General features: G+C 35.8%; 1 protein-coding gene across 1 annotated transcript in view; it reads right to left on the reverse strand.

The window, feature by feature from the left end:
- Positions 1-13,442, reverse strand: part of Lama2 (laminin subunit alpha 2) — a 555,405-nt gene that overhangs the window by 136,850 nt on the left and 405,113 nt on the right. Inside the window, exons 33-34 of the mRNA XM_077801650.1 lie at positions 10,699-10,841; positions 5,983-6,081 (exon numbers count right to left, since the gene is read on the reverse strand). Of these exons, the coding sequence (XP_077657776.1) occupies positions 5,983-6,081; positions 10,699-10,841 (242 nt within the window). The remainder of the gene's footprint in view (positions 1-5,982; positions 6,082-10,698; positions 10,842-13,442) is intronic.

Below are 13,442 nucleotides of genomic sequence, written 5' to 3' on the forward strand. Positions count from 1 at the left end.
AATGAGGCAGGGAATAGAAGGCTTAGTAGATAATGAATGATGGGCATAAAGAGAGGGTTGACTGGTTTGCTATCACTGGGTTGCTAACAGATAACATAAAGGCTCAGATAGAACCTAATAAAATTATACTGGGTGGTTTAAAAACCCCTGTATCACTAATAAATAGGTTATTCAGACATCAAATCCCAAAAGTTACCACAGAAGTAGACTACAGATCAAACAGACTTAACAGACATCAACAGAGTATTTCAACCAACAACAACTAAATATACTTTCTTCTCAGCTGTTCATGAAGCTTTCTCCAGAAAAAAAAATTACATTTTAAACCAGAAGGTAAATCCTGAATAATACAAAAGTAGCTGAAATAATTTCTTGCATCTTATTGGATTATAATAGAATCAAATTATAAATCAACAATAGCGACTAGAACTACAGAAAATATAAATACATGGAGATTGAACAATGCACTTTTAAGTGATTAAATGAGTCATAAAAGGAATCAGGGAGGAATTTCAAATGAGAACAGAAAGATAACATACAAGAATCTCTGGGACGTAGTAAAGGCAGTGCTAAGCGGAAAGTTTATGAACATTGACATTAAAAATATCAAAAAAGATCCTAAATAAATAACCTAATAATATATAATACATCAATATCTTAGAAAAATAATAATGAACTGCCTTAAAAACTGGTAGAAGAAAAGAAATAATAAGATCAGAACTGAAATAATGATACAGAATAAAAGAACAATGCAAGAAATCAATAAAACAAAGATATGGTTCCTTAAAAGTATAAACAAGATTGCCAGACCTTAGACAAACTTACCAAAAGAGAGAAAGAAAACCCAAATTAATAAAAATAGAAATGAAAGAGGGGATGATATCACTATAGACATCACTGAAAATCAGATGATCATTAGGGCTTATTTTGAAAACTTATATTCCAATTAATTTGAAAATCTAGAAGAAATGGATACATTTCTAGACATACACAACCCACCAAAACTGACCCAAGAGAAAACTGAAACAGACCAGTAATAAGAAATGAGATGAAAACAGTAATAAAAAGCCTTCTACAAAGAAAAGCCAAGTACCAGATGGATTCAAAGCTGAATTCTATCAGCCTTTAAAGCAAACGGAATGCCATGCTCCTTAACTAATTTCATGAAATAGAAAGAGAACATTTTTAAATTCTTTCTATGAAGTCATTGTCACCCTAATACCAAAATGGGATAAGGATGTATCAAAAAGAAAAAGAAAAAAGAAAGAAAAGAAAAATACACACCAATATTCTGAATGAACATAGATGCAAAAATTCTTGATAAAATGTTAGCAAATTGAATTCAATAACACATTAAAAGATTATACCCATGATTAATTTGGTTTCATTCCAATGATGCAACAATGGTTCATCAAATATAATATATCATATTAATGGAATCAAGAAAAAAATTCACAATTATGAAAGCCTTGGAAAAAATTCAGCACCTCTTCATGATTAAAACTCTGAAAAAAACTAGGAATAGAAGGAAACAGCTGAACCTCACAAAGGACATATATAACAAATCCAAAGCTAGCATCGTCCTGAAGGGGGAAAACTGAAAGCATTTTCTCTAAATCAAGAAAAAGACAAGGATGTTTTCTCTCACCACTCCTATTCAATATAGAAATTGAAATTTTAGCCCAATTCAGCAAGATAAGAAAAAAAGGGGGATACAAATAGGGAAGGAAGTTGTCAAATTATCATGGTTTGCAAATGATGTGATCCTACACTTAGAAGATCCTTAAAAGTCCACCAGTACTTCTGGAGCTGATAAACAAATTCAGCAAAGAGCAGGATATAAAATCAACATACTAAAATCAATAGCTTTTCTACACATTAACTTAATTCATTTATTAAACAATGAATCTACTGAAAAAGATAGAAAACAATTTTATTCAGCATAACTTCAAAATATATAAATAAAATACTTAGTAATAAATCTAAATAAAAAAATGAAAAACCTAACTAATAAAAATTAAAGAACACTGAAAAAGTAATTGAAGAATACACCAGAAGATGGAAGAACTCCTCATGTTTTTGGATAGGCAGAATTAAGATTGTTAAAATAGTCATATTTCCAAATGTGATACAGATTCAATGCAATGTTTTAATAGAGACATCAAAATGCCTGTTTTCCCCAGAACTAGAAAAACAATTCTAAATTTCATATGGGAAAATAAAAGATTCAAAATAGACAAAACTATTCTACGAAAATAGAGTAAAGCTGTAGGCATAACCATACCTGACTTAAAACTATAATACAGAACTACTGTAATCAAAGCAGCATAGTACTGGTACAAAAAATAGACACATGAACCAATGGAACAAAACAGAAAACAGAGGCAAACTCACACAGATAGCCATCTGATTCTTAACAGAGTTACCAAATGTTTTCATTAGAGAAAAGACAGACCTTTGAACAAATAGTACTGTGAAAACTGAATATTCATATGTAAAAGATTGAAACTAGACCCACATGTCTCATTCTGCACTAAAGTCAACTCAAAAGGGATCAGCAACCTAAGAATAAGACCAGAAACTTTGTAACTCCTACAAGAAAATGTAGGGGAAATTTTAGCATGTAAGCATAGGGAGCAACTTCTTCTATAGGACTCCAATAGCTCAGGAAATAACACCAATCATGAATAAATGAGAGCATCAAACTAAAAATCTTCTATGTAGCAACAAAACAATAGCATAAAGAGAGAATCTACAGAATTTTAGAAAATCTTTGCCAGCCGCTGTTCTGACAGAGGATTAATATCCAGAACACACAAAGAACTTAAAATACTTAACATAAAAAATAAGAAAGAAAGAAAAAAGAAAAGAAAACCCAAATAACCGCAATCAAGAAAATCAATAAATAGACAAATGAATTAAACAGATACATCTTAACAGAAATACAAATAGGCAGCGATTATATGTATTTTAAAGCTTAACATCTTTTGCCATTAGGGAAGTGCAAATCAAAAGTATGATATTTTATCTTACTCCAGTTAGAATGACAATCATTAAGAGTGAAAATAATAATAAATGCTGTTGAGGATGAGGGGGGAAGGAAACCATAAACTTTTGGTGGGATTGTACATTAGTAGAGATAGCATGGAAATCAGGATGGAGGTTCCTGAAAGACTATGAATAAGAATCACCATATGATTCAGTTACACTACTTGTTACTATTTATCTAAAAGAATTAAAGTCAGCATACTACAAAGACACATGGCTAGCCAAATCAGGGGTGGGGTAGGGGAAAGAGAATCATAAAATTTGCAGAACCAATCAAAAGCACTTTTCAGAGAAGGGGAGTCTCAGCCACTGGGTTAATGACTAGGATAATAGTAGCTATGGCTGACATCAGAATCATCTGCAGAAAGATCTTGACAATTCTAGTTTTGGACTGTACCTCTGACATAAAAAAAGAATGTTATTCCTGTATATTGGCAATGCCAAAGGTACAATCATGAAAGAAATAATTGACAAGCTGGACATGATTAAAATTGAAAAGTTCTGCTCTGTGAAATATATTCTTACAAGAATGAGAAGGCAACCTAGAGTTGGAAAAGATACTTGCAAACAACATATGTGATAAACAACTGTTATATAAAATATAAAAAAAAACACTTGTAATTTTACAGTAAGAAAAAAACCCAATTAAAAATAGGAATAAGATTCCTTCTCAGAGAAGATACATAGATGGCAAATAAGTAGATGAATATGTCCAACATCATATGTCATTAGAGGATTGCAAGTGAAACAAAAATGAGATACCATAAACACCTTTTAGAATGACTCAAATCCAGATCACTGATATCATCAAATTCTGGTGAGGATGTGGAGCCACAGAACTCTCATTCATTGCTGGTTAGAATACAAAATGGCACAGCCAAAAGGGAAGACATTTTCTCAATTTCTTATAGCACTAAACACAGTCTTACCAAAAAATTCAGCAATCAAACTAGTTTTTTTTTTTTACCCAAATTACTCAAAAATATTTCACACAAAAATTTGAATACAGATATTCACAGGCACTTTATTCATATTGCCAAGCTTGGAAGCAACTAGTGTCCTTCAGTAAGTGCCTGGATAAACTGATACATCTAGACAATGTAATATTCTTCAGCAGTAAAAGGAAGCAAGCTATTAAGCCATGAAATGATATAAACTTTAGGTGCATATTACTACGAGAAAGAAGCCAATCTATAAAAGCTATATCCTATGTGATTCCAATTACAGGACATTTGGACAAAGACTATAGACACAGTGAAAGATGAGCAGTTGCTATGGGTTAGAGAGGGAGGATAATGTGGAGGTGGAGCACAAATGATTTATAGAGCAGTGGTACTCTTTGGTTGCATACTGTAATGATGAGTACACATCAAGATGTGTTTATATGGAATATATAATTCCAAGAATAATCACTAAGGTAAACTTCGGATGTTGGTTGATAAAAATATAGCACTAAAGGTGCATTGATCCTAACAAAAGCACCATTCTGATGGGGGAGGTGAATAGTAAGGGTAGCTGTGGGTATAGGAGGGCCATATAATATTAGTCAACTATACACAGATATATGGATATATATATATCTGTGTATAGTTGACAAATACTATCTCCATTCACCTAAATGTCACACACATGTACAGGCTTGCACATAAACACATAAACACACACACACACACACACACACACACACACACACATACACACACATGACTAAGAGGTCCTTGAAGATAGATTGAGCCTCACTAATATTTTTCATTTGACAACCCTTGGGGCTTTGTATGTAGTAAACATATAAATTGAATTGAGTTTACTCTGCTATGATTCATTTAAAATATATTATTTAGTAATAGTCATACAACATATAAATTATTAAATATAAAATTAATATGAGATTCATATGCTCATTAATTAATTTAATGTCTATGTACATTTGGCAAGAAACTATGTACGTTCTATATTGCTGGTTTGAGATTTAGAGAAAGTGTTTAGTATGCTACTTGTAACATCAGGCCCATTGTTTAGCATTATGTGCTCAGAAGCCATTTGATTTCCCTGTGGAAATTTTCCTAATCCAGCTGCAGTTTATGTGAAAAAAGTACTGAGCCAATGGGAATCTGGAGCTTGTTCCTGGTTAGGTCCTTGAGTAGTGAATTGATAGCCATTGTTGATTCATTTCACTATCATGGCCTGAGGCAGCTCTTCTTTAAAATACAAAATGGAGTAGATAGTCTCTAAAACCTTCTAACTCTAGTATCCTTTGTATTTTAAAGCTTAAATTTGGATAATCAACTCAATTCCTACAGAGCAGGCTGGATTCTTGTTCATGCATTTTTCTGACCACAAGATGGCGGGCTTTATGTTATTTTCCTCAACAAAAAAGAACCTTAGCACTCCTGCATTTTGAAAATTTAAAACTACCAATTCCTGAAAAAGTCTGATAAATGCGACATGGACTTTGTATGCTGACTCTCAAGGGTGTCTTGAATGTTTGGGATTTTCACAATAAATAATATTACTCTTTTTTTTGAGTAAGAATACTGATCTGATGGAGACTTTTATACAAATGGAAAATCCCAGGAGGAGATCAAAGAGACTACAAGTATTTTCATTTGTTTTTCCTTCCACAAATCAAGGACAATGCTTTTGAAATTTAAAATTGATAAAAACTTTAGCATAAATGTTACTGAATACAGTTTTCAAAATACATTGTAATTCTCATATTTTTGGTCTTTTTCCTTGATATTTCCTAAGTATCACAATCATTTCTTGTTGTTGGGAAGGGGGATGTCTGCTACTGGCTTTTAAGATTTGATTTGAAGCAGAAGTAGCAAGTCCTGATGTGCATCAAACTGGGAAGAACAAGATTAGGGACTCTTTTAGTTCGTATGGAAATTAATTTCTTATATCTATCTACTTAGGAAGACTTTGCCAACTTACCCTGGTCAGAAGCTCATTCATTTCCATCACAAGTGTATTCAGATTGCCTTCTGCCAACTGAATAAGCCTCTCAGGGGCCCGCTGGGGTGAGAGCAGGTGCTGAAAAACATTTCATCCCATGCATACTTCAGTAAGTGGTTTTGCAGTAATCATTGGGTTGAATGGCACACAGTTTTCCTACATATACAAAAAATTTGGTTTTTCACTTTGAATAAAAAATAACAACCCTACACACTGAGCATTATGTCAAATACTCAGGCAAATAGCAACAACAACAAAAAAAGTAGTAATTTATTGAGAATTTACAGTGCAAACTGTTTTTGTTTTTTGTGTAGTTGCTATTTCACTTAATTCTTATAAGAGTCCTATCAAGTCAATGCTATTCCATTTTGTGGATGTGGCTTACAGAGAGTTAAAAATCTGTGCAAGATCACACAGCTAATAGCAAGTAGAATTAAGATGAACCTTCACAACGCTCCTGGTTCCAATCAGCAGAGACACAGTTTACAGGCACAAAAGAGCTAACAGTAGCACTTGGCATAGAGATCCTGGCACTAACTGGCCTGGGCTTAGAATAGGTAAGAGCTGGCCTGGCATTCACAGGCTACTTTCTTCTCCCATTGAATATACAATTTCACAAGATTAGATAGGGTCACTCTGTGATAGTGGTGAATAAAAAGGAAAAATGCGACTGTTCTATAATTTTATCTAAGCACAGACAATACCATTTCCCTAAGCTTAGATAATACCATAAAATCCTATTTGCTGGCTAATATGAAGGACCAGTTTCTTCACTCATAGTTTGTTTCCCTCTGTGCTTCCTAGATAGTCATGAGACTATTGAATTATATAATTATTCCCTCTTGCTAACAGCTCCCAATTGAGTACTAACCCCTGCTTCCTGGAACCTGCCCTCACACCACCCAGCTCTAGCCCAATGTACTATACACCTTCTTCCTAACACCCTCTGATGGAGACAGCCCACTGTTCTCCCTGGTGTTCCATGTCCTAGCTGGAGTGAGCTAATAAACCCAGCTTTATTCTACCATTTGTGTGCTCTTGGTGGTCTTTAGATTGGACCTAGGGACCACTGTCACAGTGAAGAACTGAAGAAAGAGATTAAAGAATTTGCTTAGGGTTTAAAACATCAAAATGGGATCTTAAGGATCCAACTACTTAATGAATTATGTAATAAGAATACACAGAATCAGGGGAGTTTGAGATTCAAAGAAAGCCAAGCTCATTTTGATTAACACCTAGATGTAAGAGGGTAGGCAACTGAAGTCCTCAGCTTGGTGACAGTTGGGACCTTTCCCCCGGTGCCCTTCAGCACTTCATTGTTCATTACTTAAGTAGGATTTTTAAAAAAATACTTACATCCAACTGAAATGCTTGCTTTTCTAATTTAATTTTTTTTCTTTGTATTCCCTTCAGGCACATGGAAAATAACTGGTCGGCATTCTCTTTGTGGAAACTCTTTATATCCCTGAATATTAGGACAATGAAGTTAAACTCAGAATCCTCTGCCTGCTTTCAAGGTTGTCCTTCATAACACCTTGCCCTACTCCAGTCCTCAGCTTTATCTGTCACTAGCAGACCTGACTTTTAATGTCTGCTAGAGATGCCTCATTCATACCTCTCCCTCTGCTCACATGACATGACTTCATGGCAAGAGCAAGCAGGGGCTGTGCATTAGGGAGATCTCACCACTGGTTCACTGGGTCCTCCCTGGCAAGTTACTTTCTCTCTCTGAGTTTTATAGACATTCTTGTTTTTTTGTTTGTTTGTTTGTTTGTTTTTGTTTTTTTGGTGCTGGGGATCTAATCCAGGGCCTTGTGCATGCAAGGCAAGCACTGTACCAACTGAGCTATCTCCGCAGCCCAAGACAGTCATTCTTATAGGTCTTAAAGTTATACTCCCTCTTTTTAAATTCTAGCTCTACACTCAATAGCTATAAAACTTTGTGCCTTATGCAAAAACTTTTTGGTGCCTCAGTTTCCCTACTTGAAAAACAAAGATAATATAGTACTTCCATCTTACATGAGACTGCTATAAAAAAGAAATACTACAGACAGGTGGTGGGGGAGAGAATGTACTTCTTCTTTATATGAGGCTACCAATACATAATGAGGTCTTTACCTTCATGACCTAATCTGTTTACCTCCCTAAGACCCTGTCTCCAAATATCGTGACATTTCTTATTATTGTTAGAGATTGTTTGTCTCTCTCCAAAATTTTACCCTCTGAGGTGATGGTATTTGGAATTAGGGCCTTTGGGAAGTGATAAGGTCATAAGGGTACAGAACTCAAGATTAGGATTAGTGCCCTTGTGAAAAAGATCTAACAAATTTAGCTATTCTCTCCTACCATATGAGAACACACATCTATGAGGAAGGGGCCCTCATCAGATATACAATCTACGTTTATCATGGACTGCCAAAGTCTCCGCTTGGCACTGAATCACGAGCCACTCACAGCTTTGTAGATTCAAACAGCAATTCTTTATTCCCGAACTCACACCGGCCTCTCCAAACACGTTCTGGTGAAATCTCCAATAAGCCGCCACCCCCAATCACCTACTCCATGAGGCTTTTTTTCCAAAGCCCATTTGAATCTCACGAGAACTCAAGGGAAACAAGCAGCAGGAACACCCTAATCCCAGCAGCAATAATCTTCAACCTCCAACTTCCCTAAAACCTGTATTGTCTCAAACCGGGAACGCCTTAAACTCAAGGAGTAGGAAACTTCCTCAAACCTGATCATCTCTAAACCCGGATCCGCCCTGGTCTTTGAGCAGGGTCACCTTTCTCAAACACACATGCAAGGTCACAGCAAATTTCCAAGGCAAGTCCATTTAACATGGGGTACGCTGGCAAGGAAATATTGATGCGTCATTCCTACTTGGCAATGGCCCTCAGCAATGGACCTCACAATCTCTAGAACTGTGAATAAGTCCCTGTGGTTTACAACCATTTTGTTATAGCAGCCTAAAACAGTCTAAGACAAGCCTTCAACATATGAACTTGGTGGGGAGCACAAATATTTAATCCATAAAAACTTCTTTCTTACTTCTTGGAGTTTCTATATGAGTTATGTATGGTTATTCACGTAAGTTAATTGCTTAGTTTTCCATAAATTTTAGTTATTCTTGCTATCATTATCAGTGGTTTTTCAGTAAAATAGGCATAATAAGGTGGCTATAATCAGGATTAAAAATATATTTCCCAGATAAGTATATGGGGCGAGTGAATCAAGTTTGGATTTCTTCCTCGTCCTCACCAATACTTCTCTGCCAATTAAAATGGTATATAAGCCAGGAACAGTGGCTCACACCTATAATCCCAGCAGCTTGGGAGGCTGAGGCAGGAGAATCAGGAGTTCAGTCCCAGCCTCAGCAAAAGTGAGCGAGGCCCTAAGCAACTCAGTGAGACCCTGTCTCTAAATAAAATTAAAATATGGCTGGGGATATGGCTCAGTGGCCAAGTACCCCTGAGTTCAATCCCCAGTACCCTCCAAAAAAAAAAAAAAAACTAGCTAACTAAATAAAATGGTATTTACCCTTTGATTTTCAACAAAATTAATTATCATTAAGGGTGCATTCTCTAGTTATCCAGAATCTTACTGATTTCTTCAATCTTTGTACTCTATTGTACCTCAAATCTTGATAAAGCACATAGTATGATTTTTTGCTACTGAATTACTGCTTATTGACTTTTTTAAAGCTACATAGAATCTAAGATTCCTGAGGTTTAGTGACAATATTATAAAAGTCAAAAGATACCCCAGGGAACAAAGTACAATCCTGAGCATTCTATAATTTCTTATAAATATTTGGTAACTGACTGATAGCATATAATTATGTACTTTTCATCTTTTAAAAATGAATCTGATTTCCTTAACATTTCTTCCTATCCCTTCAATGACCAAAAGCTTTAACAATGTTTCAGAATAGTGGTTTTCAAACTGGAACTTGTAGAGGTACTTTCAAAGGTCTACTAGTTCTCTAGAACAAAGATTTATTCTTGGGTTTTAATATAAGCTCTTCTGGACCCCAAGTGAGATACTCAAGATACACATTAACTCCTGATATCAGAGACTACATCTGCTTACATGTTTGATCATATGGAAAATTTGAGCCTATGAGTCACAGGTACTTGTCAAATGATGCCAAAAGTCATTCAGGATCCCTTGCAAGGGGCTCACTAGTTCAAATGTGGAATAGTAAGACAACCAAGCTATCACATATTGCCTGCTGGTGAAAGAACCCATGCGGAGGTAGTCAGAATCATATTCTTATTGCAAGTAGCAATTTACTTTTAGCCAAAATCATATTACTTTAGATTAATGTTTTTAATTTGAATTTTATTGGTTTTGTAGACTTCTGTAAGAATTAATTTGTTTTGATTTTATGGAGCTATATGTATAAGGAGTACATACCTGATTTTATGTTCACACATATTTAAGTCACATAATAAAACTGATTTAGGAAAAACAGTGGGGGGGTGGGTATATATGAGACTCTTTTTCCTTTAATGGCACTCTGCATATTTCAGTTTTCCAGTTTGAAAAAGATGGCTTTAGAAAATCTGAACTTCCCGAACAGCTGCTCCCCTTGATTTGGGGCAGTGGAAAGAGCATTTACCAATTATGGCCAATGTCACTTGGGATGCTTCTGTCACCTTGGCCCTGGTTCTTGCTGCTACTGTACCAACCTACCTTTAATTCCTGAGTTGTATTTTCAATGCCATAGAGAATTTTATACGGAGCAGGCAGTGGGCCCGTGAGGTTGATGCTCATGGCCATTTGCTCCAGGCGAGCCAGGTCATCGAGAAGCAGGCCTGTGCATTCATCTCCACAGACTGGAAGGGAAACAACAGAGAATATTTACTTCTGCTAAACATGCCATCCAGATGTTCAAAGATTTCAGCAATGAAATAGTTTATGGTCCAAGCATAATTCCGTGAAACATAGTGGTACTCATCTCAGATAATTAATGCTATTGAATGGATGGCAGTTGAGAAAAGATGAGAATAATGACAACAGAGTTGATATGCCTGCCACCCAGAACTGGAAATAGAAGAAGATGAACTACATAGAGGTTCCAAAAAGAGGACCAAATAGAGTTTTAGGGAAAGGAAGCATATTGCAATAGCAGTAAAGGAGAGGTGAGACACAGAATATAAAACACTCCAAAATCCCCACAGGAGCAATCTGTAGCTTAGAAATAAAACATACTGCAGTGTATTCAAATTGTTCTATGTATACAAATGTACAGTGCTACACTAAAGCAGGTTGTCCTGTGCGTGCTTCATGTATGACATGTTGAAAATTATGAAAATTATCACCGATTACATACTAAAGAGTATTATTTTTCAAGACAAAACAAATTTTCTTTTTATAATTATTGTTTTTACCTTGTCTTGATATTTATTTATTTACTTATTTGTTTGCCAACTCCTCCTCTGTAGTGAACCTTAATACCTTTTTACCCATGGTTAGGTACATCCCACAAATCCCCACCTTGATGATTAATTAACCTTATCTAGTCTTTAGATGAATAATGGCTATGGATCAGGAAAGTTTTATCTCTTAAGTAGCCAAGAGTACTAATATTGTACTTACAATCTTTTCAGTGATCAGGAAGAAGAACTCCTCAAATTTGGTTGTAGAGTTGGTAGAGAGAAAATTGGATTTTTGTCTCTTCATGATTGAATTAATCTCACAAATAGTACAATTTCTAAAATTAACATGTATTAATATTTGGGGAGCACTTTAAGTTATATGCATTTCCCTTTGCAGAGTAATGAGTTGTCTCTTCATAAAAAAGGAGCAGGTACTACCATGCTGATAAAATAGATACATTCATGTATACAGTTACAATCTCTAACATCTATTCTGCAGATGGAGATACCAAGACTACGCACATTAGAGGAAAAGAAAATACCTATCACGGAAAATACTGAGATATGGAGCAGCACTGGATCATGTCCCAAACTGGCAAGAATTCAATTAGTTCTCTAAATAGCACTCCCCTGAGCAGTTTAATGGAGAGAAAACCATTAACAGAAGCTTGTAAACAAAGAGAAGTAGTATAGAGGGTGATTTTTGATAGGACAGCAGTTAGAGGTGAGTTACAACATTTCTTCACAGGAACTAAACTGCCCCAGCAGGAGGTCTGAAAAATCAGCTCCTTTCAGGTGACACCTGGAACCATGGAGTGTCATCTGCAGGGGCTCTGCAAGCTCCAATACTTGAGAAGCTGAGTGAACAAGAGCTTTGGAGGCAGCAAAAGAAGGCTGGAAATGGAGCTGTGTCTCTTCTAATTTTTTTTTTTTTTAGGTGAACTATAAGTATACATAATAGTGGGATTCATTGTTAACATATTTGTGTACATGTACACAATATAACAACATAATTTGGTCAATTTCATTCCCAGTACCTATGTCTGTCTCATCCTCCTAACCAGAATGAAGGAATTTGTGCATTGTGGAAACTAAATAAAAGGAAGAAAACATTATGGCTTCACCCTCTTGGTCAGTGTAAGTGTCAACAGAGTTACCTACAAGACATGATTATAGAAACACAACACAGGATATAATTAAGTGCCAAATTGATCATGCTTAAACACCTAGATCCATGTTCTGGTTCTCCAGAACTTCAGTAGGCCTTAGTTACCCAAAGGATTTTCTGAAATCCAGGAGACTTAGTCATGCCCCAGGTTTCTGATTCAGGAGGTGATAGTATTCCCTGGTATCTGATTCTTAGGCTGAGCATATGTATCCTAACAAGTTCCTGGACATCTATACAGCTGGTCTGTGCACCATGCTGTGAGGAGCTAACAGACAAGCAGTTTTGGCACTGCCTGAGAGCTCATTAGAAATGCACTGTCTTGGGCTCTACCCCAGATCTTGCAAACCACAGGCTGCATTTGAGAAAGATTCCATGTGATAGGAAAGTCTTAAAAGCTCTGCTGGAAATCAGTGGTTCTCAGCTTTGCCTGCACATTAGCATCACATGGGGATTTATAAAAACATAGATCCTGGGTTCTTCCCCTGCCTTCCAGATGGTAAGTGGTAAGAATGCTCAGTGCTAAAGTGGGTAAGGATATGGTCGAGGTCATTTTACTTGTGTTATCCTTTACCTAGGGTACTTCATCTTCATCCACTTGGCTTTTGGGTGTGCAGGTCAAATATTCAGGTGTTACTTGCACAAAGGGGAAGGTCCTGATGACTTTAAAGTTACCTTTACTTCAATTGCTCACCTGTCACCCCTGAATTCCCTGTTTTATTATCTTAGACCTTCTGCTTGCACTGGCTGTTTTAGTATGTTGTTTGCATATGTATATATTGTTTCTCTCTTACTTAAGAATAGACCTTAAACACCTTGTTCACTGCGCCTAGAAAGTGTCTTCAACAAAGTAAATTCTATAAATACTTGTATATTAATAATATCTTTGTGAA

This window comes from Urocitellus parryii, chromosome 8, assembly GCF_045843805.1.
Source record: "Urocitellus parryii isolate mUroPar1 chromosome 8, mUroPar1.hap1, whole genome shotgun sequence".
Classification (NCBI taxonomy): domain Eukaryota; kingdom Metazoa; phylum Chordata; class Mammalia; order Rodentia; family Sciuridae; genus Urocitellus; species Urocitellus parryii.